Source organism: Xyrauchen texanus, chromosome 11, assembly GCF_025860055.1.
Source record: "Xyrauchen texanus isolate HMW12.3.18 chromosome 11, RBS_HiC_50CHRs, whole genome shotgun sequence".
NCBI classification, from domain to species: domain Eukaryota; kingdom Metazoa; phylum Chordata; class Actinopteri; order Cypriniformes; family Catostomidae; genus Xyrauchen; species Xyrauchen texanus.
In genome coordinates this window covers 993,697-1,018,537 of record NC_068286.1, presented here as the reverse complement: position 1 = coordinate 1,018,537, position 24,841 = coordinate 993,697, and the positions used below count along the sequence as shown (strand labels likewise).

The following is a 24,841-nucleotide window of genomic DNA, read 5'->3' as shown; positions in this document are numbered from 1 at the left end:
CTCTATCAATTCAGAATTTGATCCCGAGGTTATGATTAGTTCATGTCCACGTTCACATGAATGAAGCAAACAGCCAATCACATGCAAGGTGAGAGTCAGCCAGATTTAATTATCCGCTGAATAGGTTTATGAAAATTATGATAAATTCTAATAATTTAAACAGTTCAATTTAAACTCATCAAAACAACACAAGAGGAAGTTAAAAAAATATGATCAAATCACATTTACACAACACAATGAAACTATGACTATGAAATCTTGAATCATTATAACACATTAACTCAGCACAGAAGATCACGAGTAAATGATAAAGAATGTAAAATCAATTTACACTGTAAGAAACACTGCTGCTGGAGCACGAAATACATCTGAACGTGATGAAAATATTAAAATAGATAACAAATTGATGTGAAAGTAACTTTATATAGGTCCACAACAAGAACATTCAGGCTTGTAATTTTAAATGTTTAATATCTTGATTTGAAATATTTAAACTTTGAAATTAAAAACTTTAGTATTTATTGAAATTACTATCTTAATATTTAATACTATTAGACATTAATACACTATTGAAAAAAATACTGAATACTTATTTATTCATTCTTTGTAGCAGCATAATACACAATAAAGACATATTTAGTGTGCTAGAGTGCTTGTACTGATGTATTGTATGTTCATGGCATCTGTGCCAGCACATCCTAATAAGAATGGGTTTGGGTGGCATTCACACTTCTCTGATATATCTACAGTATACTGTGGAGTCATTCAGTTTTTATATTTGAAAGTAATATGATCATTAATAATTTTGTATGAATATCTTTATATATTTATTTTAGGTTTATTTATTTATACATATTTTATAGCCAGTGTGGGGAAATTATTGGGGGGAAAATTAAGTGTCTTTAAACAAATGAAAGACATTTAAACAATTTCTTGCAATAAATAATGATCAAAATATAAATTTATAAAAACTGTCGTGTTGAAGTGCACTTTAAATTGGAGTGAGAGACACTGGGTTGAGTGACTATCACTTTGCTCACAGCAGAATCGGGATGAGATCTCTGGAACATAACCTGCCCCGGAGCAGGTTAGCCGATTAGCGTATTTTACTATGGCGAGAAACCCCAATGAAAGACTATGCACTTTACTGGTACCCGAATTCAGAGTTTGCTTAAACGAAGTTTAAAATGATCTTGCTAGCTGCTTAATCCCGGTTTGTAACATAGGCTACTGTTCAGGAGGGTTCGATTCTCTTTTTTCAGTTTTTACAGTGTTTCTTATGAAGACCAGAACAAATAAACAGTCCACCAGCAATCATCACGGCACCATCCAGTGTTTGTTGATTCCTGGACTACAGAAAATGTCTCACATCTAGAGCAAAGTCTGAAATGATCCAGTCTAACAGACAGCATCTAGAGTTTATCTAATTTATTGACAGTAACAAAAGCACATTTGTGAACTTAAACATGTCGTGGAATATCGCAATGAATCTCTCTAAGTTGTAAGAAAACTCTCGGAGTCTTGAGTTCCAGATGCCAAAGTTGTAGTTTATTGAACACCAACAAACATGAGACCGGCCAGCTGTCCGTTCTAACATTATCCTCATAAGTTCTCAATTCTATACCTTTTTGCTATCTTTTACCCACTATCTCTGACCAATGGGATTATTGCCCTTGTCTCTCTCCCTCGCCACCAATATGTTTTATCTCCTTCATTAATTAAATATTGGTGGAAAATCCCCCGCTTATCTATTAAAAAAAACATACATCAGCTGGTAACTTCACATTATCATTTGATTAATGAAAGAAAATGCAAGCTCCACAGATTTTTAGCTCATCAAGACAAAACATCATGGCAGAAAAACCCCAGCTGCAAAGATAACATACATTCAGTTTACAATACACCATTCATATAATAAATGTTTAAAAGTATAAGAGATAAGTGATATCGTCAAGGTTACATGCCAGAACACTGCTGACCAACAGAAACACATTTTGTCTTTGAAGAAATACATATTTTGTTTTTGTTAGCTCATACACCTGTTTTTCAAGGTTATATGCCATTCTTTGTGTTCTCTGCAGCATCAACACTTTTAGTAACCTCACATGCTCTCTCCTGGGTCACACAAAGGCCTGGAAACTCATATAAGTATTTTGATATATAAAAACATACTAGAATATTGAAAAATATACTATATATTCCCACCTCTGAGACTTAAAAGTCTCACACTCTATTTCCTCAAACCAGAGTGCAGTCACACAAGCTAGCCTGTCCCATTTCATCATGTAGCCAAAGTAGGCTACTCAGTCCACTATCCAATGCCATCTTTATGGGGCTGCACTCTGCAGAACTTGGGACCAAACCTCTCCATCCACACTTAACTAGGAAGGAGTAAAAGATCCCAGTCCTTTAGCTAGCACTGTTCCTGGGAGTGGGTAACAAAATCAACTCATTTGTAATATGCATGTGCATGCAAATGTGAAGCCTTGCGTGATGTAGAGTACAATTGATTATTCATTATGTAGAAGATATATATATATATATGCTTAACAAAACACTAGTAAAAGTAACATAGCAATATTCATCCTTCGTTGCCAGAGGAACTCACAGACAATTCCGGTAGCCTGGAGCGCTATCTGGTGGTGTGTTGGAGCAGACGATGGGTTTTTAAACCACCAGTTGAGTCTATTTGCTCTTGCAGCCAAGCACTGAGGTGCTCGTCGCTCCTTTCTTCACATATGTTCCTCACATGTCTTCTCTTGGCAATTGTTTCACATCCATATTTTGCTTAAACATAATCATCAGCAACACTACTTCTACTTGATTGGGTACACTGAGTGTAATTGGGGAATATGTCAAAAATAACAAACAAAACACCCTCTAACTCCTTTCTTGAGTTGCTACCTATTTTGTTATGTAAAATAAAAGTACAATAGTCATGCTATCTCCCTTACTATCAAAAACATGAGAAAAGTGTAAAATAAAATTTCCCTTAAAAATAAAATTCCCCCAGTGTTGTTTCTTGATTGCTTCTCAGTAAATCTCATCAAGTTCATCCAATCCTAGCCCAATGGTATATTGTCTGGTTGCTACACTTGTTTGCGTTGGCATCATTGATACGGTTACCATTTGCTTAGCCTCCGTTCTAGTCATAATTGATCTCAGAATGGGTATAATACAACATAACAATAATGCAAATAAGGTCAGTCCCATAACTACTATTATACCTATTTTCATTAGCCCCAACTTCCATGAACCAAAAAGATCATCAAACCATTGCCCAAACAGCTGATCTCTCCCTGCATTAGATTTAACTTCCTTTCTCAGGTCATGCAGTTTTTTCATTGCCTGGGTAAAAGTTCCTTCTGGGGATGTATTATTTGGTATATATGTACAGCAATCTGCTCCTAATATAACACATACTCCTCCTTTATCTGCTAATAACCAATTCAGTGCTTGAAGATTTTGCCATGCCATTTTACTAGTGGCTGCTAATTGGTCTCCTAATGCCTAGTTATGTTCGCAGTAAAATGCTGTCCTAATGTCGCTGTTGCATATTGCGGTCCACTAAACCTAATCACATTATCAAAAAAACATTTCATCATCTAAATGCCATATTACTGCGCAATTGCCCTTAAATTGTCCTACATTCGTTTTTCCTTTAGTTTTGTTAAATCATTCATACTCCAGTTGACGATTTATTTGATATGATAATGGGCTTTCTTTTTTCTCATTATCCACATGTACGTCTAATTTTCTGCATTCATCTCCCCACCCTATCATCTTATAATATTTATCATATTCCGGATGACCCAAGAATGCCAAACATTCTACTGGGCAGAACAATGTTCTCCCTGTTTTACCACAATTTTTTGGCATAATACTCATCACAATGCTTATAATCATACTGATTATACGACTACTACCAATTTTTTCAATGGAGTGGGCGAGCACATTACACAGTTTGTCATTTTTGCTTGCTTAGCTGTATATCTGGCCCATTTATACCAGTCATTTTGATTTGCATATTGTAATAGTTCCTCTGTTCCTGCTGACTCTATGGGTTCCATATCATTTTCTAAATTTATTGGCTTTTTCAGTCTTTGGGTGATTATTTTGACAGGTGTCTTTTGAGGCGGATTCTTCGGTTTGTTCTGCTTAGCCAAATTGCTTATCCAGATTCTTTGCTTTTCGGGTTCACCTTTGTTTAGTGATCCAGGCGTTCGCTTCTTTCTGATTTCTCGTGCTATTTTATCTAGTCTCTGCTCATTCGGGGTAATAATATTGAAGGTCTGGAAATTCATCATACCATGGTCATCGTGATGGTCTCTCGCCTGGGGAGTCTGGGCCTTCCTCGATCGCCTGTCTGGTAGGCCCTGTATGGGAGGCAATACCTGTCCCAAATATGTTAGTAACAGCATCATCCTCACTAGTACCTCCTTGAGCTTCCATTCCTTTCTCCATGTCCCACAACGCTTCATTGAATGACTGCGTTTGTTGGCCTGCTACAGTTGTTTCTTTATCTGTTTCAGCAGGATGATAACTTTCTTCTTGTCTTTCTCCTTCTTCACCTTCCTGGTCCTGTTCTTCTGTGACATGTACTTCCGTCTCACTTTCTATGCTTTCCTGCTCTACTGCGGCACTTCAATCCCTTTTTCTGCCACAGCGTGCTCTTCCCCTACTTTCGCTTGGCCTTCTACTTCCTCTTCTCTTTCCTCAGATTCTGTAGCCGGTTCCTGCTGATCTTCTTCTTCCTCGGGTTCTTAGTTTTGTGCTTGCTGCTCTTCTTTGTCTGAATCTTGCCTCGTATTCATCGTTGGGAAGTCCATATTCATAGTTTCTTCAATACAGTCCGTCAAGTGCTCTGTACTTTCTGAATTCACTTTCTGGATTATTTAGTTTCAGGTTAGCTTCATTGGAAAGGCCAACCAAGATCTCCAAGGCTGATTGTAGGGAACCCACTCTGCAGTATGCTTTCATAGAATTGTTCATCTGGGGATCCTGGTCCTTCTTGGGACGTTTCTCTGGTAGGCCCCGTCATTGGGGGCAACACTTGTCCCAAGTATGTCAGTAATAACATCCATATTAATATGTCTTTCTTATTCATTGGTATTGTAGGCCGCAATTGTTTTCCACCTTCTCTCCTTCAGCGGGTCATCCTGTCCTAACTTGCTTCAATGATGGCAACAGTATTACTATTTCATTTTATATGCATAAAGAACACTGTAATCACCTCATATGGTTACATGTTTTATATTAACTAACAATCATTACTTTCTGCATTCATTTGATTAATATATTAAATGATTTCCCTTATTAGAGTCATTTGCTACACACACATTTGTTGCATCTCATTTCTAGCACTAAATAACACATGGTCCTCTGCCTCCTCCAGGCAGGAGCCAGGCATAGCCTGACTTTGTTCCAATTAAAAACATTAGATCATCCCATATCTATACACAACATTTTTCATGGTCATTCACAGAAAGGGTCATTCACAAAAGGCTATAATTCTCCACAGAGGAGGTAAACTACCACAGGTGTTCCTTATCTTAAAACTCCCTACTCATTCACTTATCACATACATTTCATTTCCTCCTGTTTCCCAAGGACTCTCAATGTCTGAATCACATTAATTAATTTTCCCTGCAAGCTAAGCTGTTTTTCATAGTTTCAGACTATATCAGAGTAATTCAGAGTATTAAATCAATAAAAGAATTATCAAATATATCACATATCATTGGAGGAATCAATTTCCTCCCAGTTTGGTCTTTCTGTTGCATTGGGCCATTTACATTGATCAGTACTTCATCTGGTTTTTTTACATAATTATTTAATCAATGGTAACACACAATATAATATTATTCCCCTCTCAAGAATTGTTGTTTCAATTATTATACCAATTGTAGCCAACCCTGCACCCTATTTCTTAATTAATTCCATTTATATTGTTACAAACAACAAGACAACAATCTTAATCTTTAGTCACCACCATGTATCTTTTCCATTCTTCATTACTTTTACAATGTATATGATTTCAATTAAAGCATAAGTAAAAGTAATAAATCATCTTCCAGTCTAAATTCATTATCATACAAACATTCTCATGTTTGTTTAATACTTCTATAAATAGTCAAGCACTCCTTTGTCTGCAACGGTTCTCAAAACTTTACCCCCAAAACCAATCTATAAATAATCCTCTACACAGGGTATGATCCCCTGACAACACAGTGACAGAATGCTTAGTATTTAACACTGTGATAAGTTATTTTAGTAAAGTGGTTATTAAAATGCTGTCGGGTTCAGTGGAACTTTCAATTTTTTGGGCAGGTCTCTTCTAGACCTCCCTTTTGATGCTTCTGATCTAAGAGCATTCATCCACTTCCTTAAACCCCTTTCAAACCTTCTTAGTCAGGTCTCCAGGTTGGTGACGCCCCTGCTTTGGTTGCTTAACCTTTTATGCCATTGTCAAGTCTTACCCGTTATTGGGTCGTCACCTCTTGCCACTGGTCTTGATACTGCTCAGTCCTCAATCCTTAATAATTTGGTATCAGTAAACAGATATTTTCTTTTTCAGGGAGTATCACCAGAGAACCGACACAGCCAATGGAACATCCACAAATGCTTAAATATGGAGACAATTCAAAACATGGTTAAATTCAAAAAAGCATTATTAAAAATTCATCAGTCTATTAAAATTGTCCAAAGTAAAAGTAAAATATGCTAAAATTGAACTCATTTATAGATAATTAATTTCCATTCAGGTTTTATTTCTGCTACTTCAGCAAATGTTACACAAAACTATGTATCATGGTGGGGACTAACATCAGATCAGAGCCTCTCACGCTTCTAGGAAGCTTAATTAAAAACATCACCTCAATTCAATAATAGTCTCTAGATAGTTTTTGAACCTACATTTATTCTTTCAGATGAATTTTCAACTTAATCTGTTGTCTTCAATATAAACCCTTAACTTTAGATTGCCCTCTTAATATATAAAATCTTTAATCATTGATGAGGAGAGCTGTTTGAACTCCTTCATATCACTCTATCTAACACTATTGTCAAGGCACATCATTTTACATATAAAAAATAAAATAAAAATAAAATGAAATAAAACAACTTATTGATATTTCTTCAAAATCTGCTCTTGTGTTTCTATTTCAAGCAGACACTTATCAATTTTAGACTGAGAGTAAGGGGGGGGGGGGGGCATTCCTCTCCCTCACACTGTTTCTAATCTCATTACAGCTTCTTCTTTCATTTTATAATCTCACAATAATATATTTAATTTATTCTTCAACAGTAAAAATAGTGATATTTATACTAACTGATTATATTAACTGCTTTCAAACTTTCACATCTCGCACCATTTAAAAACAAAAAAACTACTCTCATCTAACTTTCTTCTGCCCATTCAAACAACAAATCCTTCAAATCTTTAATAAAACAGAACACAATGTCTTTTTCGACATTCTCTATATAATCAATTCAACTTATGTTTAGCCTTCTGTTCATGCAGAGCTTTACATTTACAACACCTATCTTATTATTAATATATTATAATCCCTTTTTTATTATTAAGTAATAATTTATTATTACTACTTTCTCCATTTCTTACACTTTCTCAGGTGAAGGAACTTCCATTCTATCTAATAAAATAATATAAATCAAGTTTTTAAACTAACAGAAAAGTAAAAGTTTAAACATAATAAAGTCTTAAAGACAAACATATCTAAAAACATATCTCTTTTCTTGTGTTTTGAAATAATTGCTCAGTAAGATACACTACGTACTTTTAATTTCTCATGACTCTTACATAATTTTTTTTTATTTTTATCCAAATGTTTCATCATCTTTTAACAGTTATCACTATTATACCTCTAAAATTACACTTTCATGTATTAACTATGGCAAAAATAGTAGTAATAGAAATAGACACTCAATCAGCACTTTGTAGCACACACTAACCTCCTTTTTTTTTTTCTTTATTATGAGGGTACTCTCTGGAAAATTTGGGGGAGTAACCAATCCAATAGGTATCTCTATAACTTTGCCATATGTTTGTAATATTTACTCTTCAAATCAATAAATCAGTGGTTAGCTGCTGGATTTAAATTTAGACCCTCAGAACAATTTAGACACGGGCATTGAACCCATTGATGGCATTCTGGAAAATCATAAAGTGATCGTATAAGACTGAAATCAACTTTTCCAGAGAAATTTGAATCCACATTATAAATGGCAAATCAATAATGATTACCAGCAGTAATGAGCGCAGGAGGATATATCAGATCAATCACATCATTTTCAGTCTTCTTTGTGTCCGGATTTCCTCCTGCAGCATTAGTAACTTATAACAAATCATCTTTCTCAGTCGTCTGCAATGGTGAGAAACTAGTTCCAGAATGAGTTAGTGAAACAACACACATAATAATAACAAATGAAACACAGAATAGACACATGAATATGAACTTATTAACATTCATATATGAGGAAGTTATGATGTTCAATTTAATCTTAACCTTTCTCCATGGGCTTCACCCACCCCAAAGACCAATGTTTAAATGATCCAAATCATTCTTAAATTTATTTTCCTTTCATTTTAGTCTCAAATGCAGCTTCTCAGTGTATCCACGATCAACCAAGACCTATTCTGTTTATACCAAACAAAAAATAAATAAAATAAAAACAAAATATCTATCTATCTGCTATCTATCTTTTTCTAAAGTCGGGGCCCCTTTCTGTCTGTCTGAAGACATCAAGAGAGGCCTGTTTCCCCTCAAAGTCATCCTCAATGCCCTCATCAGACAGTCCCTAACAAAAATAAAAAATCTCTGCCTATCTTTTGTTGGTTGATAAAGTTTACACCGATAACGCTGCACTCACATTTAAATTGTTCTCCAGACATTTTTAAAATCATAGAAAATTCAAAAACAACTTTCTAGTGTTTAATTTAATAATGTTAAAATATTATTCTCTCATAAACTGGACCAGACAGAACATAAACAGACACATGAATGTGAAGTTTTCACATTTAAGGTTTAACTGCATAAGATACTTAATATAATTTTCTTATTAGTTATTTTATCATCATATCATTTGTCCTCTATTGCCATTTGCTTTAATATAACAACACTTCTCTTAAATACAACCTTGGTTTAAAATCCAATAACTTATTTGACTTTAGTTTAGCGCAATACACTCGACTCAAAGCTTTATTGTTTGTCCAGATAATGTGATTTCCCAAATACAATTCAATCACTTTAAAGTTATCACTTTTTTATAATCTAAATATTCTTACTCATCACTTTGATATGAAAAGAGTTATGATCTGACACATGTCCATTCAACAGCTGCTCCCTCTCAGTTTAGTTAATCTTACATCAGGCTTCATTCATGGCATGAAAAGAACAGCCCAAGAATAAACATTGTCCAGTCCGCTAAGGGTTAACTTTTTGATTTCATGCACATTTTTGTTTTAAAGCTATTTGTTTATTTATACTGTATTATATTTATCCTTATACATATACACACACACACACAAACATTTACACAGACATACACATATATTTTTTATCATTGGTTTTCATTCTACAACCAGAATATTTATTAAGTGCCCTCTTTGTTTTTAATCATCAGATCACTTCTGCCTCTTATATTGATGAAAATAGTCTAAATAGATTTTCTTTTATGTAAATTTCATACATACTCCTCATTAGTTATGCAGCAAATGATCAACCTCTCTATCTGGATGAATATTTATAGGGCTCATATAACATACACTTCCATACGCAATCACACTTCAGTCATACTTCCCATACTTTAAAACACAGATTCTCTCACAGACACAGAACCTTTCACACTTTTACAAACACAAGGCCTTTATACATACAGAGCTCTCAAAAAATACTATACTAAAACAAACCTATTACTTCTGCCCCTCCTTTTGCTCTCCTCTTTTTATCCCTCTCTCTCCTTTATTTCCATAAAAAACACTAATTATTTACAGTGGTTTATTGCTATATCTGTTAATTATTTTTATATTAAAACCCATATACTTCCACCCACAGAGGTCACATCCATTTTGGGTCTCTGTTCAAGACAATTTCTACATGGGTGCTAATTATATTTATTTTCTCCTCTCAGTTAGTCTCCTCTCAAATTCAGTAACAGCTTATTTCCACATTATGATTTCTGTTTCATGAGGAAAACTGAGACAAGGAAAAAAAGTCTCTGTTACTGTGCATGCTCACAGCCCTCCCCTTACAGCTCCCATTTCTCGCTCTAGCAGCCCCTCCCCTACAGCTCTTCACAGCACTCAGTCTCTGCTCAGCCCCTCCCCTACAGCTCTTCACAGCACTCAGTCTCTGCTCAGCCCCTCCCCTACAGCTCTTCACAGCACTCAGTCTCTGCTCAGCCCCTCCCCTACAGCTCTTCACAGCACTCAGTCTCTGCTCAGCCCCTCCCCTACAGCTCTTCACAGCACTCAGTCTCTAGCGTACTGTATGAGAGAGAAATGTTACCTGCTGCAATTTCTTTCCATTCAACAAACAGCCATTCTTGTAGGGTCTCTGCTAAATTTACTATTTAATCAGACCCTTCACCAATTCCTTTTTTCTTAGTTAACGATCCTCTGCTCTTTATAATATATATATACTCTGATTCTTTCCAAAAATGATCACTGATCCCCTTTTTGACTCTATCAGTGTATTCTCCAATTCTCTCTCCCATTCTGCAGATCTTCATTGATCTCCAAACTTTACAAAACTCGCTTGTCTCTGCATTTCTCTCTAGTCTTGTTCACTGCAATGGAAAACATTTTGCCTTTTCTTTATCTTTTTCCCAATTATTCTATTTTTTCTCTTCTGAATCTCCCCTTCCCCTCACTCACAGAGCTGTCCGTTCAGCTGACCAGTGAGTGAGAGCAAGGCAGGGAGATATCAGAGAAGCAGGTGCCATTTTGCGTCTTTATACTTTTTCAACAATTGTTTTATTCAATTCACTGTTTCAATTCATTTTCCACTTCTGCTCTCATTTAACATCTCCTCATTGCACCTGATTCTCTTTATTATTCTGCCTCTGCACACAATACATCATCAAGACTGTAATCATGCATTTGAATAAACACAAAAACAGCGCATTTAGTACCGCAAGCACACATGCACCAACAACATAGTTAGTCATGCACATTATTCATTATCTCAAACATGCACATAGTTCAACAATTCCCCGTTTTCTGCACAGTCCGGGTTCCGTCAAACACTTCAATAAATAACTAAATCTAACACCTGGAGGAATTTTACGTGAATTTCAACCACCCGAGTTAGGATTTTCACCTGTACAGGATTTTCTCTGCTACTTCTTGGCCAAACCTTGAATAAATGCACCTAACCGGGAATTTTCACGCGTCGTCACTTCTCGACTCACCTCCAGGCCTAGAGTTGCTTCTCAACTCTCTTTAGTCGCTTCTCGACTCTTTAAATACATTTTAGTCGCTTCTCGACTTTTTAAATATATTTTAGTCACTTCTCGACTTTTTAAATATCTATTAGTCGCTTCTCGACTTTTTAAATAACCTTCAGTCGCTTCTCGACTCTTTAAATATATTTTAGTCGCTTCTCGACTTTTTAAATAACCTTCAGTCGCTTCTCGACTCTTTAAATATATTTTAGTCGCTTCTCGACTTTTTAAATAACCTTCAGTCGCTTCTCGACTCTTTAAATATATTTTAGTCAGCTTCGACTTTTTAAATAACCTTCAGTCGCTTCTCGACTCTTTAAATATATTTTAGTCGCTTCTCGACTTTTTAAATAACCTTCAGTCGCTTCTCGACTTCTTTAAATAACATTCCTTAAATAATCCCACCCCAAATTCTTTGAAATCTGGAACTCATCTCTATTTTAACCAATTAGTTCGAATTATTCTATGTCCGAACTGGCAAAAGTCTTAGGAAGCCACTTACGGGACTCGCTACCACAGATCACACAAAAACACCTTAAGCAAAGATGCTTACCTCAGTTTCTGGCGCCGGTGTTTCTGTGCTGATTCGTGCAAGCCGTCCCACCAGCGACCTCTGCCCCCTTGACCTCAATGCCAGCCCCACGAGTTGAGCCAAAGATATGTCATGGAATATCGCGATGAATCTCTCTAAGTTGTAAGAAAACTCTCGGAGTCTTGAGTTCCAGATGCCAAAGTTGTAGTTTATTGAACACCAACAAACATGAGACCGCCAGCTGTCCGTTCTAACATTATCCTCATAAGTTCTCAATTCTATACCTTTTTGCTATCTTTTACCCACTATCTCTGACCAATGGGATTATTGCCCTTGTCTCTCTCCCTCGCCACCAATATGTTTTATCTCCTTCATTAATTAAATATTGGTGGAAAATCCCCGCTTATCTATTAAAAAAACATACATCAGCTGGTAACTTCACATTATCATTTGATTAATGAAAGAAAATGCAAGCTCCACAGATTTTTAGCTCATCAAGACAAAACATCATGGCAGAAAAACCCCAGCTGCAAAGATAACATACATTCAGTTTACAATACACCATTCATATAATAAATGTTTAAAAGTATAAGAGATAAGTGATATCGTCAAGGTTACATGCCAGAACACTGCTGACCAACAGAAACACATTTTGTCTTTGAAGAAATACATATTTTGTTTTTGTTAGCTCATACACCTGTTTTTCAAGGTTATATGCCATTCTTTGTGTTCTCTGCAGCATCAACACTTTTAGTAACCTCACATGCTCTCTCCTGGGTCACACAAAGGCCTGGAAACTCATATAAGTATTTTGATATATAAAAACATACTAGAATATTGAAAAATATACTATAAACATTAAAACATTATACAGTCATATTCATTATATATTCACATACAGCGTAAATTAATATCTGTGTAAATATCTAAATTCACATCATATATTTATCTAGAACAAATTAATAATAACAACACTGAAACTATTTAAGTTAAGCAATTCAAGTCCTATGAATCAGTAGATCTATCACTACCTAAGATTTTTCCATGTTCATTGTTTGGAATGTTTTAAGTCTGCATGTGATGCAGTTGCACAATGGCATGAAAGTTCATTTTAAATAATGGCTGGGAAACAGCTACATTAACAATTTCTGAAGCACACTTTTTTAATGGTATAGCATTTATCACTTATAAAATCTTTTAAGTCAGTTATCCATTTAAAAGAGTTTACATGAATGTGTCTGTGTTAGATATTTTTCATGATTTTGAGTCTAGTGAATCAAATTCAGTTATTCCTCACCTGACACAGAGACACTGAGTTATCAGGATAAACTCTAAATCCAGCATAGAGGGGTTCAGTGAATGTGGTGTTGAATGTGTATAAGTGTGTGAGTGTGTGTGTGTCAGTGACGCTGTAGAAGGACAAAGTGCCAGCCGACCAGTCCAGATACACTCCGACTCTGTTAAAGGGAGATGATGGAGCTGGAATGGCAATGTTATTATTATTGTGCCAGACATTACAAATTTTACCATTGTCAAACCAGAAGAGACACCAGGACTTTTTGTTGAGTCCAAACCGACAATCAAACCCTTGTTTTCTGTTATTTCCTTTATATGTCACTGCAACATGAGTCCCACCAGTCAGTTCAGCCTCCCAGTAACAGCGTCCAGTCAGAATCTCTCTACACAGAATCTGCTCATAGTACTCAAATCTGTCTGGATGATCAGGATACAACTGCTTTTCTTTGCCCCATGTTACTTTTCTGTTCTCCTCAGACAGTAAGAGGCTAGGGTGTGCTGTGTTTGGATCCAGTGTGAGATCACAGGCATCTGAACAAAAGAAGCTAGATTAAAACTTATGTGGCAAATCATGAGTGTACAATAAAAAAGAGACTTACATTTTTGTAGTCCTGGTGCGATTCTGATGAGTTCATTGTGGTCCACACTAAAAAAAAAATAGATTTGGTAACTTTGTTTTTGTTTAACATAAAATCTCAAAACTTAATTCTATTATTAACCAATATGAAAAGTAAATCTCACATTACTAGTCAACAAATGTACAGTAACAGTGACTATGACAATTTTCTTTGCATTTAAAAAAAAAATTATTGTCACTTAATGTCTTGCATTTTGTCATACTACTGAGATTGTGTATAATTAAATTATGTCTTAAAAGAAAAAAGATGGTGCAGCCCTTTATTGTGAATAAATTACTGCGATATGCGATAATTTCATGCTACGCATCTAAAATATTTCTGTAATTAGCCAATGGCTGGTAAATATTAATATTTCTCTCTCCAGTGATGAGTTGTGCAGTGTCGAATCACCGAAATCCTTTTACTTAATAAAAAGCTGGCGATAAGGAAGCTGGATTCAGGCTCGTCTTTCCCTGCATTCTGTGTCTCATGAGCATGTCGAAAAAAATGCATGTCTCTCATACTTGAACTCTTGTCTCATGAAGCCACACAGCATTACTCAGAACAGCTCTCTTGAGGAATGCATGAACCACATCTAAAGCACCCTGTTCTGCACACCATCTACAGAGGCTCCTGCCAAACACCGGAAAAATCTAAATGCGGTATAAACTTATCAAATATAAACTTTGATAGTGCATACCAAGCACTCCAGTTTCATGCAGGCTTAATGTAATACAGTGACAAAGGAAGAGATGCCCACACGCTATTTCTGTGGAGATGATAAAATGCAAGAAACAGAAGCTCAGAATCTTTCTTAATGAGAAATAAGGTCTTGGTTATTTTGAGAGCCTTAAAATAGTGAGTGAAATTGAATAATTTATGACAGTGACCAAGAGTGACAAAAGAAGAGACCTATATTTTTTTTTTTCTCCCCTTTTTCTACCAATTTGGAATGCCCAATTCCCAATGTGTTCTAAGTCCTCATGGTGACGTAGTGACTGCGCCTCAGTCCGTGTGTCGGAGGATCTAATCTCAGTGGCGCCTGCATCTGAGATCGTCAACCCAGCAAGATCTTATCACGTGAGAGGCTTCACGCCATCCACTGCTGCATCCATGAACAACTCACCATGTGGCCCACCAAGAGCAAACCACATTATAGTGACCACAAGGAGGTTACCCCATGTGACTCTACCCTCCCTAGCAACCGGGCCAATTTGGTTGCTTAGGAGACCTGACTGGAGTTACTCAGCATGCCCTGGATTCAAACTCACGATTCCAGGTGTGATAGTCAACGTCAATACTCAGTGAGCTACCAAGGCCCCCCCCAAGAGAGCTAAATTTTATATATTACAAATATTTTGATTTGTAAAAGCCTGAAAAAAAAAATCACATACCCTTAATTTATTATATGACCTGATTTATGCATGAAGCACACAGTGACAATCTGAATGACAATTAATCGTCATATTTGTGAAATCCCTAAAACAGACAATTAATCAATTGCAATTCTTCATTTGACAATTAATTGTCAGCCAAATTTCATAATCACGACAGCACTATTTTCATTGTTAGGTTCCAACCTTGTGATTATTTTCTGATTTTTTCATTTTTCAATTTCATGACATTATATACATTGATAGAATGTGAAATTTGTGAATTTTTAAAAGCTAAAAAATTATTGAAATGGAAGGCTGAAAAATAAATGTACAATAGTGCAAACTATACTGCGCGAAGATGCCCCTGTCTCAGTTAACTTTATCTTTTTCAGTTGCATTACGCATGCATTTCATTAAAAGTCTGGCGAGTGAAAACAAAGATTTACCAGCCAATGACGATTATTTCTCCATTGGCCATCTAAAAGATTACAAGACAAAGTAAAAGAACAAAGCCCAAACTCAGAGGAATTCATATTTCTTCAATGTATTATTCAGCAGGAAGTCCTGTGTAAAACTATGTTGAAGCTAGAACATTTTGTAAAATTGGTTGTAAAATTGTCAACTTTATACAGGGAAAGGGGCTTAACCATCGGCAGTTCATTAAATTATTCAATTACACAGAGACGGTGGATCGTGACATGTTCCATTCAAATGTGTGTTGGCTAAGCCTGGGAAAAGTGTTGCCATGTTGGGGAACTGAGAAGTGAGATAGTTATGTTCCTTGGTACGGTTGTTAAAGCTGATGACGTCTCCGAGTAACAAGACACATTCTAGCTGGACCACCTGGGGTGGAGCCTCCACTCTCCGCTGAGCGTGACCTGTCTAACTCCAGACTGAGAAAAGAGATTATCTGAAGCAGAGAGAGCTTTATCTTTTCCCAGTTGACCTGAAGCCCTAGCGGCTAAGGTGTGCGAGCACCTGGTCCCTGTGGGCTATAGTAACTCTTGAGAGTGTGCGAGGATGAGACAGTCACCTGCCCAGCGTGCCGGGGCGGGTAGTTCGTGGGGTTTTACCCGGCAAACAGAGCCTGCTGCCATCCCCAAATTGCCTCCATCACCAGCCGGGTCGCCCTCATTCCCGTGGGAAGAAGGAGCGACGCAGGGGTGGCTGGAGTGGCATTCGTTTTGAGAAACGAAAGCCGTGACCGCAACGTTGCCATGGTCATGTTCTCACAATAAGAACATGAACCATCCACAAATGCCGCCTCAGTGTGATCATGACCCAGGCACACGAGGCAGCATCTGTGACTGTCAGATCTGGAGAGATATCTACCGCATCAGGAACTACACAGGGGTGGAAAGGCATCTTTATAAAGACACATCCTGAAAAGGTCGTTCAACACACGCTTGTGTATATGCTCTTTTACCAGAAAATAACTCTTTTAGAGAAATTAAACTTTCAGAGGAAACACTCTTTTAGGAAAGCACTGTCGAAGCGCCCAGGGGCAGAAGCTGAGGAGAAAGCCACTGGAATGCACTGTAAAATCCAACAGCAGCTCTCTTGCAGAGATGAGTGAAGCAGTCATTGTCACAGCTCACTGAACACTCACCGCTCGGCTCGAAAAATAATTCTGACAGACAATGGCTCGCCTGCTCCCTTTATACCCATATGTCCGGGGCGGAGCATGCAAATATCGACACAACGTCGAGTGAGTAACAGAAGGGGAACAAAGTTTACAAACATTAGAAAGCATGCCCAAAGGGTGCTTGTTTTATTTAGGTCTACTTATGTGTGTGACCAAACCCTCTCAGTCATGAACTACAACTCGATGTCTCACACTAGATTATACATGAGAATTGTTCCTGAACCCTCTGGGGTCAATGGACACGCCGGCGCGTCTATCTGGATATTTTCGTCATTACAGCGGAAACAACTAAAAAAAACTCCATCATTTTGGGGCATACAGATACATGTAAGATATCATTAGAGACTATAAAGGGTCTACTTTTATTTGTGTACACTCACAAAACCTTGTATTGTATTTGTAAACTAAAGAAAATAAAAAGGGTGAGCTGTCAGCATTCTCTGTGTTCACGAGCATATTTCTGAAACACTTCACAAAAATGAACTGAAACTGTGAATACTTCTCACACAAACATGAAACATATGTCTAAAGCTTAAGATTTCTACTTTTAAATAAAACAAAGTGATGTGCAGTTTTTCCTTGCTCAGCTAATTATCCCTAATGTGATCACACCCACGGGCAGAGGGCGCTATTCATACGCTAATGTGCTGAGGCGATCAAGGCAAATGGTAAACGCCCCCGACTGTGAATTAAAAAGTATCAAGTTCATTCACTTTTCTGCTCATCGGACTCTGATGAACTTTGCATTTTGAAGAGTGACTTTGTACTCAGCCGAGGATACAATTTCAGATGTGCAAGTCATTTAGTTTTACTTACATTAGTTGACATGATATTTTATAATATATATAAACATGATATAAACATGTACATATTTTACTAGTGGGACTGTTTCCAGACAGGATTCAGAGTATTGAAATTTGAAATATGACTCCTAATAAGCAAGTTTTAGTTACATGTAAATGTTGTTTCGGCTAAAGCAGGTATTTAAATTGTATGCTGTATGATATAAATATGATATGTAATATGATATAAAAATAATATTAATGTTTAGATTATATTTTAACTAGTGTTTATGTTGCCTCATTATCATCAACAAAGCTATGATTTTCACACATAATGTTTCATGCACATAAACGGAATGTACCATGCCATATTTTGGCACAACATACTTGAGTTTGTTCAATTTGCAGTTTGTGTCATTGAGTCTCTCAGTGAGCAGTTTGACTCCAGATTCTCCTGAGTGATTGTAGCTCAGATCCAGCTCTATCAGGTGTGAAGGGTTTGATCTCAGAGCTGAAGCCATATAACAACAGCCGACCTCTGTCACCATACAGCCTGATAATCTACAAAAACACCCAACCACAACAACAATGTAGATTATACATAAAGCCCTCCATTCACAAATACTTCAGAACTAACCATTGATCTTTACTGACAAAAGAATCTGCACTTTTCAATATTAAACGTATGCCCCATTCTTTCAATTTTATTCCTGTTATAATTTATGCAATTTATATTATACAGCTTTATCCACAGAAGGGTTTGTTTTAACAACCTACAGTCCCTAGAAGTCAAACAGAGGGCAAATATGTGATTCTGAATCAACTATGTTTTATCTATGTTATTTTAAACCTCAGTATATCCAGTGTACAGTTTGTACACTTGAGTCCATCAGAGATCAGCTTCACTCCTGAATCCTGTAGGTCATTGTTACTCAGGTCTAGCTCTTTCAGAGGGGAGTTTAATGATTGTAGCGCTGCAGCCACAATTTCACAGTGCTGACCAGTGAGATTACAATCCGTAACACTGAAAGAGAGAAAAACACAAGTTTTTGTATGTTTTGTGGACAACTTTAACAGGTTATTAAGGTCCACGTTGGTGATTCTCATTCAACCATTATGAAGCCATACACAATTTCTCTCAACAGTCTGAACTTTTCCCATACTATGAGTGTTAACCTAGACCAGCTTGATTGACCTAAATGTCAATAAGTCAAATTGAGACAATGCAAAAATGGCAATATTCATCAACAATTAGGGGTGAAGCAAATATTTAATCTACTGATTAAAATACTGCCGATTCAAATGCATGAACTGAATCCTAAAGTAGAACTTGAAGTATTTTTAAAAAGCTCAGATTAATTAAATAAAAATGTATTAAATTAGCTTACATTAAAAATGTGTAGAGATTAAAATAAGTGCAAACTTCTGCTGCATTATCCACTAAATTGAGCCAGTTGGCATAAGGACATGAAAGAGCTCCAATCCAAGGTCACAACCAGAGCATTTGAGCAGAGCGGAGCAGTGATAATTCCACCTGAGCGGAGAATGCCTTTTTTGAAGATTTCACTAGTCACAAGTTTTTCAGATGGCAAGGAAGCAGGTCGCTGTGTTTGCTCAGTAGAGCCTCTGATATGGCACGTAATAGACAATCGTTGAGGTAATTCAAAATGGGCACGCCATTCATTTCACATTTTTATTTTTTGGCAAAACATTCTTTATTGAAGTGTGACCCATAGAAAAAACATTGTGACATACATCCCATTCCCCACAAACTGCTGTAGGGGAGAGGGGAGAAACACTGTCTATATTGAAACGAGCCCTCTTCAGCACCGGGCTGAGAAGATCCGAGGGCTCTTGTTTCCTCTTCTTTTTTTATTTGAACAAAATATGAGAATACAACAACATAAATACAGGACAAACAAAACAAAAACAAACAAAACATGTTTTTCATGTGATTATGTGAAGTGTAATTGTGAGGTTGTGTTGTGCGTGTTTACATCTCTATTGAGTATGTATATATATATATATAAGGCAAGCTGTGGAATAAAGAGTAGAGGAAAAAAATAAAACTACAAAAATAAAATTAAAAAATAAATAAAGGGAGGAGGCATACCGAGGAGATACGGGAAAGGGCCACCATTCTGGGGGAATCAGAGTAGGATAGTATGGCAGGACAGTAGGGCACCCCCAGCCAGGACCCAGCACTCTGATGCATCTTCACCAATCGAGGCCAGCATGCATGTGGCTGGCAGGTCACCTTCAAACCCCACCGGGGAGGGCCAACCCACTGGACAATCTCTTTCAAAAACCTCTCCTAAACCCCACAGGGGGAGCCAGCCCACTGAGGAGTCAGTGTAGTCAATATCCTGCTGTCCGAATCATGAGCACTGATCCACCACACAGTCCCCTCCAAGAACCCTCCCAAACCCTGTGGGTTTTGCTTCCTCTTCATGCGACTGGGCTCATCAGAAATGCTTCTACTGCTTGGGGGGATTTTTTTACAGCCCTAAGTGGCACTAGACAGCGAGGGTAGATGTTTTGACTGACCATTGACCGTAAGTACAGCGGGAGTGTGCTGGTTAAGAGGAAGCACAGCTTTTCTTTCAAAGAATGTGCTTTATCGCTTGCGACTGCTTTTGAACCACAATGAAGCACTCTGCAAAGTCTTCTACGGTGTTGCTGAAAAGGCCACCGGGTGACACCGAGTGTCCAGAAGCTGCTTTTTGGAATCGCTCATATCTGTCAGTGTCAGCCAGATGTGCTAATCTAAGACCACCAGGCTGCTTATCCTTATCCCAATGGCTTGGGTGGTCTCTTTTGTGGCTTGAAGTACCAGATTGGTAGTGGTGTGGAGATAAAAAGTCCAGAATCAGGGCCTTGCTCATCCAAACTCTTTTGGAGTTTCTTTGACTTCTAACTGCAGGCTCTTATAGTACAGGCTGACTGAGTTATCCTGTACATGTCTCGCAGAGGAGATTTGTCTGCTAAGAAGTGTTTATCGATGGCTGAAGTGTAGAGGGTTTCAAAGATGAGATGTCCTCGCCCTGAAGGAAGAAATTGGTGTTTGCGAACCCGCTTGTGTAGGCCAAATGCACACCTAAAGGGCCGGGGCTTAAAGAAAAATTGTACAAGGGCTTCAACCAGGTCATCGAGGAAGGAATCCCCAAGTGTATTGCAATATTGAGTAAACTGAGTTGAAAGGGAATCCTGTGTTCGTGTCCCTCGCCTTTCAGCTAATGAGGCTTCCGCCACTCCCACCAGTGTGTGATTTCCATGCCTTGCCTCACGAGCCAACGCTCACCACCCACCACACACTCTCCCTTCTTACCAGCACAAGCTCAATATGGCATCAGTCATCTACTTCCTTCTCCCACTCTCTTAAGTGTAAATAAAGTGCACGTTGGGAATGTTCAAGCAGCTAATGGTTTTGTGTCTTGCTAAGCCCTGTGACTGTAGACAAATTACTTTCCAGCTATAACTTATACAACTTTAAAGACTGACCTATCATGAGCTCTAATGTTTTTACTAGATAGTATATGCTCCTATTGAAATCCTTAGTCTGCATTGTTTCAGCTTTAGTTTTAAAGAGGTGTTTATTGTGGAATTCCTGGTGAAGAACTAAACTACACTACCCATGATCCTGAAGAGAAATTAACCACCAGAGAATCACTGGCATCAAACCCACCACACAAGCTCTGCAGCAACCGGCCTATCCCATAACACCCTGAAAATAATGTAATCCATTCGGTCTTCCATAAAATCTTAAGATATTTGGAATATTATTTAACTTCAACAACTTGGAAACAAGATTTATATTTTTCCATTGCTTTAAATTAAATTATATAATTTGCGCTGCTTCTTGAAATTGTAGTTCATTCCTGGTTCAAAGACGTTATTTACACAGTCTTTGTATTTTTCCAATTTCCAAATACTCCTTTACTTCAAATCAAAGGTTGTAATATTGCGATTTAATTCTGAGCTGGTTGGTTTGGTTCATGGCTCTGTTATGAAGGAGTTTATGAAATGCCTTTGGAAAAAATGAATGGGAAAATACTTCCAGAACCAAGATGGAATAAGAAAAAGTAGACAGGCACTGATGTGCTCTCAGACTACACAATGTTCACATTACAAATATTTGGAAAACAGTAATACAGGATATTTTTGTACAAATATGACATGCAAATAATCATTACTGCTGCAGTCAATTCAATTGAGAATTAATAAATTGACCTGAAAAAGACTCTCCAATCATTATTTCTATGCAATCTGACTCAGCTAGAGTATTTTATCAGCTAGAGTATTTTATCAAAGAGGAATGTAGGGAAACTGCAGTCTCCAGTAAGTGATTAGTAATATTAACAGCACATATGAATTGCGGTTCTAATATTTCATAATGAATTACTCACAGAGCTTTTCTGCAGTTCGTCACAGCTGGTATCAGTCTTCTTCTACCCTCCTCTGATGTGTTGTATTTCTTCAGATCCAGCTCATCCAGCACCTCCTCTGACATCTGAAGCATGTATGCGATTGCTGAACAATGAGCAGGAGAGAGTTTATTCTCTGAGTGTTTGTCGGATTTCAGAAACTCCTGAATCTCTCTGCACAGAGTCTGATCTTTCATCTCCAGCAGACAGAGGAACAGATTGATGGATCTTTCAGCTGAAAGTCCAAGTCCACTTCTGATTTTGTCTTTGATGTACTGTGAGGTTTTCTTGATGCTCTCTGAGCTGTTCTCTATGTGTGTCAATAGATCCTGTAAGAGTCTCTGATTGGATTCCAGTGAGATACCAAGCAGGAATCGCAGCAAAAGATCCAGGTGTCCATTTTCACTCTGAAGGGCTTTATCTACTACGTCCCTATGAAGACCATGCACTTGATCCACAAACTGCAATGTGTCAACATTTTTGACAACATAATGATAAAAAACATAGAAAGCCGCCAGAAACTCCTGAAAGCTGAGATGTATGAAGCAGTAGACTTTCCTCTGATGAATCACAGATTCTGCCTTAAAGATCTCAGTGCAGATCCCAGAATACACTGAGGCATCAGTGACATCTATGCTGCTCTCTCTCAGCTCCTCCTCATAGAACATGACATTGCCCTTCATCAGCTGTTTGAAAGCCAGTTCAGCAAATTTCACAATCACTTCTCTGTTGGACTGCAGGAGTTTCTCTGTATCTCTCTCTTCATACTTCTGATTCCTCACATTGATCTGAATGAGCAGGAAGTGGATGTACATTTCAGTCAGAGTTTGAGGGATTTCTGCACTGTCATCTTGTTTCAGGATGTTTTGAAGCACAGTGGATGAGATCCAACAGAAGACTGGTATGTGGCACATGATGTGGAGGCTTCTTGCTCTTCTAATGTGTGAGATGATTCTGCTGGCTTGATGCTCATCACTGATTCTCTTCCTGAAATATTCCTCCTTCTGAGGGTCATTGAATCCCTGAATTTCTGTCACACGCTTGAAGTATTTGGAGGGGATCTGATTGGCTCCTGCTGGTCTGGAGGTGATCCAGATGAAAGCAGAGGGAAGGAGATCTCCTTTGATGAGGTTTGACATCAACACACCCACTGTTGAAGTCTCAGTCACATCAGAAACTTTCTCACTATCTGAAAACATCAGTGGAATTCTGCTTTCATCCAGACCGTCAAAGATAAACACAACTTTACACTCATTGTAAATCTTTGAGTCCAGATCATGAAGTTCAGGATTAAAGTCCAGCAGAAGTTTGAGAAGACTGTACTGCTCATCTTTAATTAAGTTCAGCTCTCGAAATGGAAGCACAAACATGAAATCTACATCCTGATTAGCTTTTCCCTCTGCCCAGTCCAGAATGAACTTCTGCACAGAGACTGTTTTTCCAATTCCAGCGATGCCTTTGGTAAGAACAGTCTTTATTTTGACTTTTCTCTTCTCCTCAAATCCTGGTTCAGGTAAGGGTTTAAAGATGTAATTGCAGTAGATTGGAGTGTCTTGTAAGTGTTGAGTTCTGGCTGTTTTCTCCATGTGTAAAACCTCATGTTCTTCATTCACCCCTTCACTCTCTCTCTCTATGATGTAGAGCTGTGTGTAAATCCTGTTCAGGAGCGTTTGATTCTCTTGTAGTTTGAATCCCTCAAATAAGCTCTCATACTTGTTCTTCATGCTGGTTTTGTGTTGGTCTTTGACTCTCTGAAGAACATCAACTACTGGTTGATGAGAATCCTGCTGCAGGTCTTCAGTCTCCTCCAACTGTGTATATGTCAGCTGGGCAGATTCAGTGTTTTGCTGCCTGATTTTGTTTTCGAAAATAAAATGGGACAAAATGCAACATAAAAGACAATAATGATAACAAGACTTTCAAATTAAATAAAGTTCAATGTGATTTCCATTTAGTTTATCATATAATTGAACTCAATGGCTAAATGTTACTACTAACAAAGGGTCAGTCACTGTGAAACATTACCCTTCATTTTGTGATGGAGCAGAGTCATCAGTCTTCATAGACAGACAGGTAAGTTCTGGTGAAGCTGCTTTTTTCTGTAGGATTGAAAATGAACAAAGAAATTAATTCTGTGTTACAACCCTTATTCCTTTGTGAAAAAGACTTGCATTCCAAGTCAAGCAAAGTGTGTCAAGCAAAGAGTGCCTATTGACTGAGGTCTTTGTATATTGGGGGTCTGCAAATGGTCACAACATGAATACAATGGGATAAAACTGGTCTGCTGAATGTTAAGTTTAAATGTATCTGGTCTGTTTGTGGACACATGTTCAAGGAGAGGATAAAACAAGATTGGAACTTGTTCTCTGTGTCTTTTCTCATCTTCGGCTCTTCTCACTGGGCTCTGCTCTGGGGTGATTGTGTTTTAGGCCCAAAAGCCAGACTCTAACTCTCAATGGCATCTCTCTTTCTATCTTTTCTTTCTCTTTCTAGCCTCCATTCACTTTCACTCAGGTAATATGCATACTGGAGTGGTGGTGGCATAGTGGGCTAAAGCACATAACTGTTAATCAAAAGGATGCTGGTTCAATCCCCACAGCCACCACAGTTGTGTCCTTGAGCAAGGCACTTAACTCCAATTGTCCCTGTAATAAGTGCACTTTGGATAAAAGCTGCCTGCCAAATGCATAAATGTAAATGTAAATA

The 24,841-nt window shown here is 37.6% G+C and overlaps 1 protein-coding gene across 1 annotated transcript; it reads right to left on the bottom strand.

Moving 5' to 3' along the window:
* Window positions 1-12,427: 12,427 nt before the first annotated feature.
* On the bottom strand, window positions 12,428-24,235 carry LOC127651687 (NLR family CARD domain-containing protein 3-like). The gene is made up of 6 exons (XM_052137646.1): window positions 24,161-24,235; window positions 22,118-23,986; window positions 18,562-18,735; window positions 18,099-18,272; window positions 13,891-13,937; window positions 12,428-13,822 (listed from the first exon to the last, which is right to left on the bottom strand). The coding sequence occupies exons 1-6, from the start codon at window positions 24,196-24,198 to the stop codon at window positions 13,278-13,280; spliced, it is 2,847 nt and encodes a 948-aa protein (XP_051993606.1). The 5' UTR covers window positions 24,199-24,235; the 3' UTR covers window positions 12,428-13,277.
* Between the last annotated feature and the right edge of the window lie 606 nt (window positions 24,236-24,841).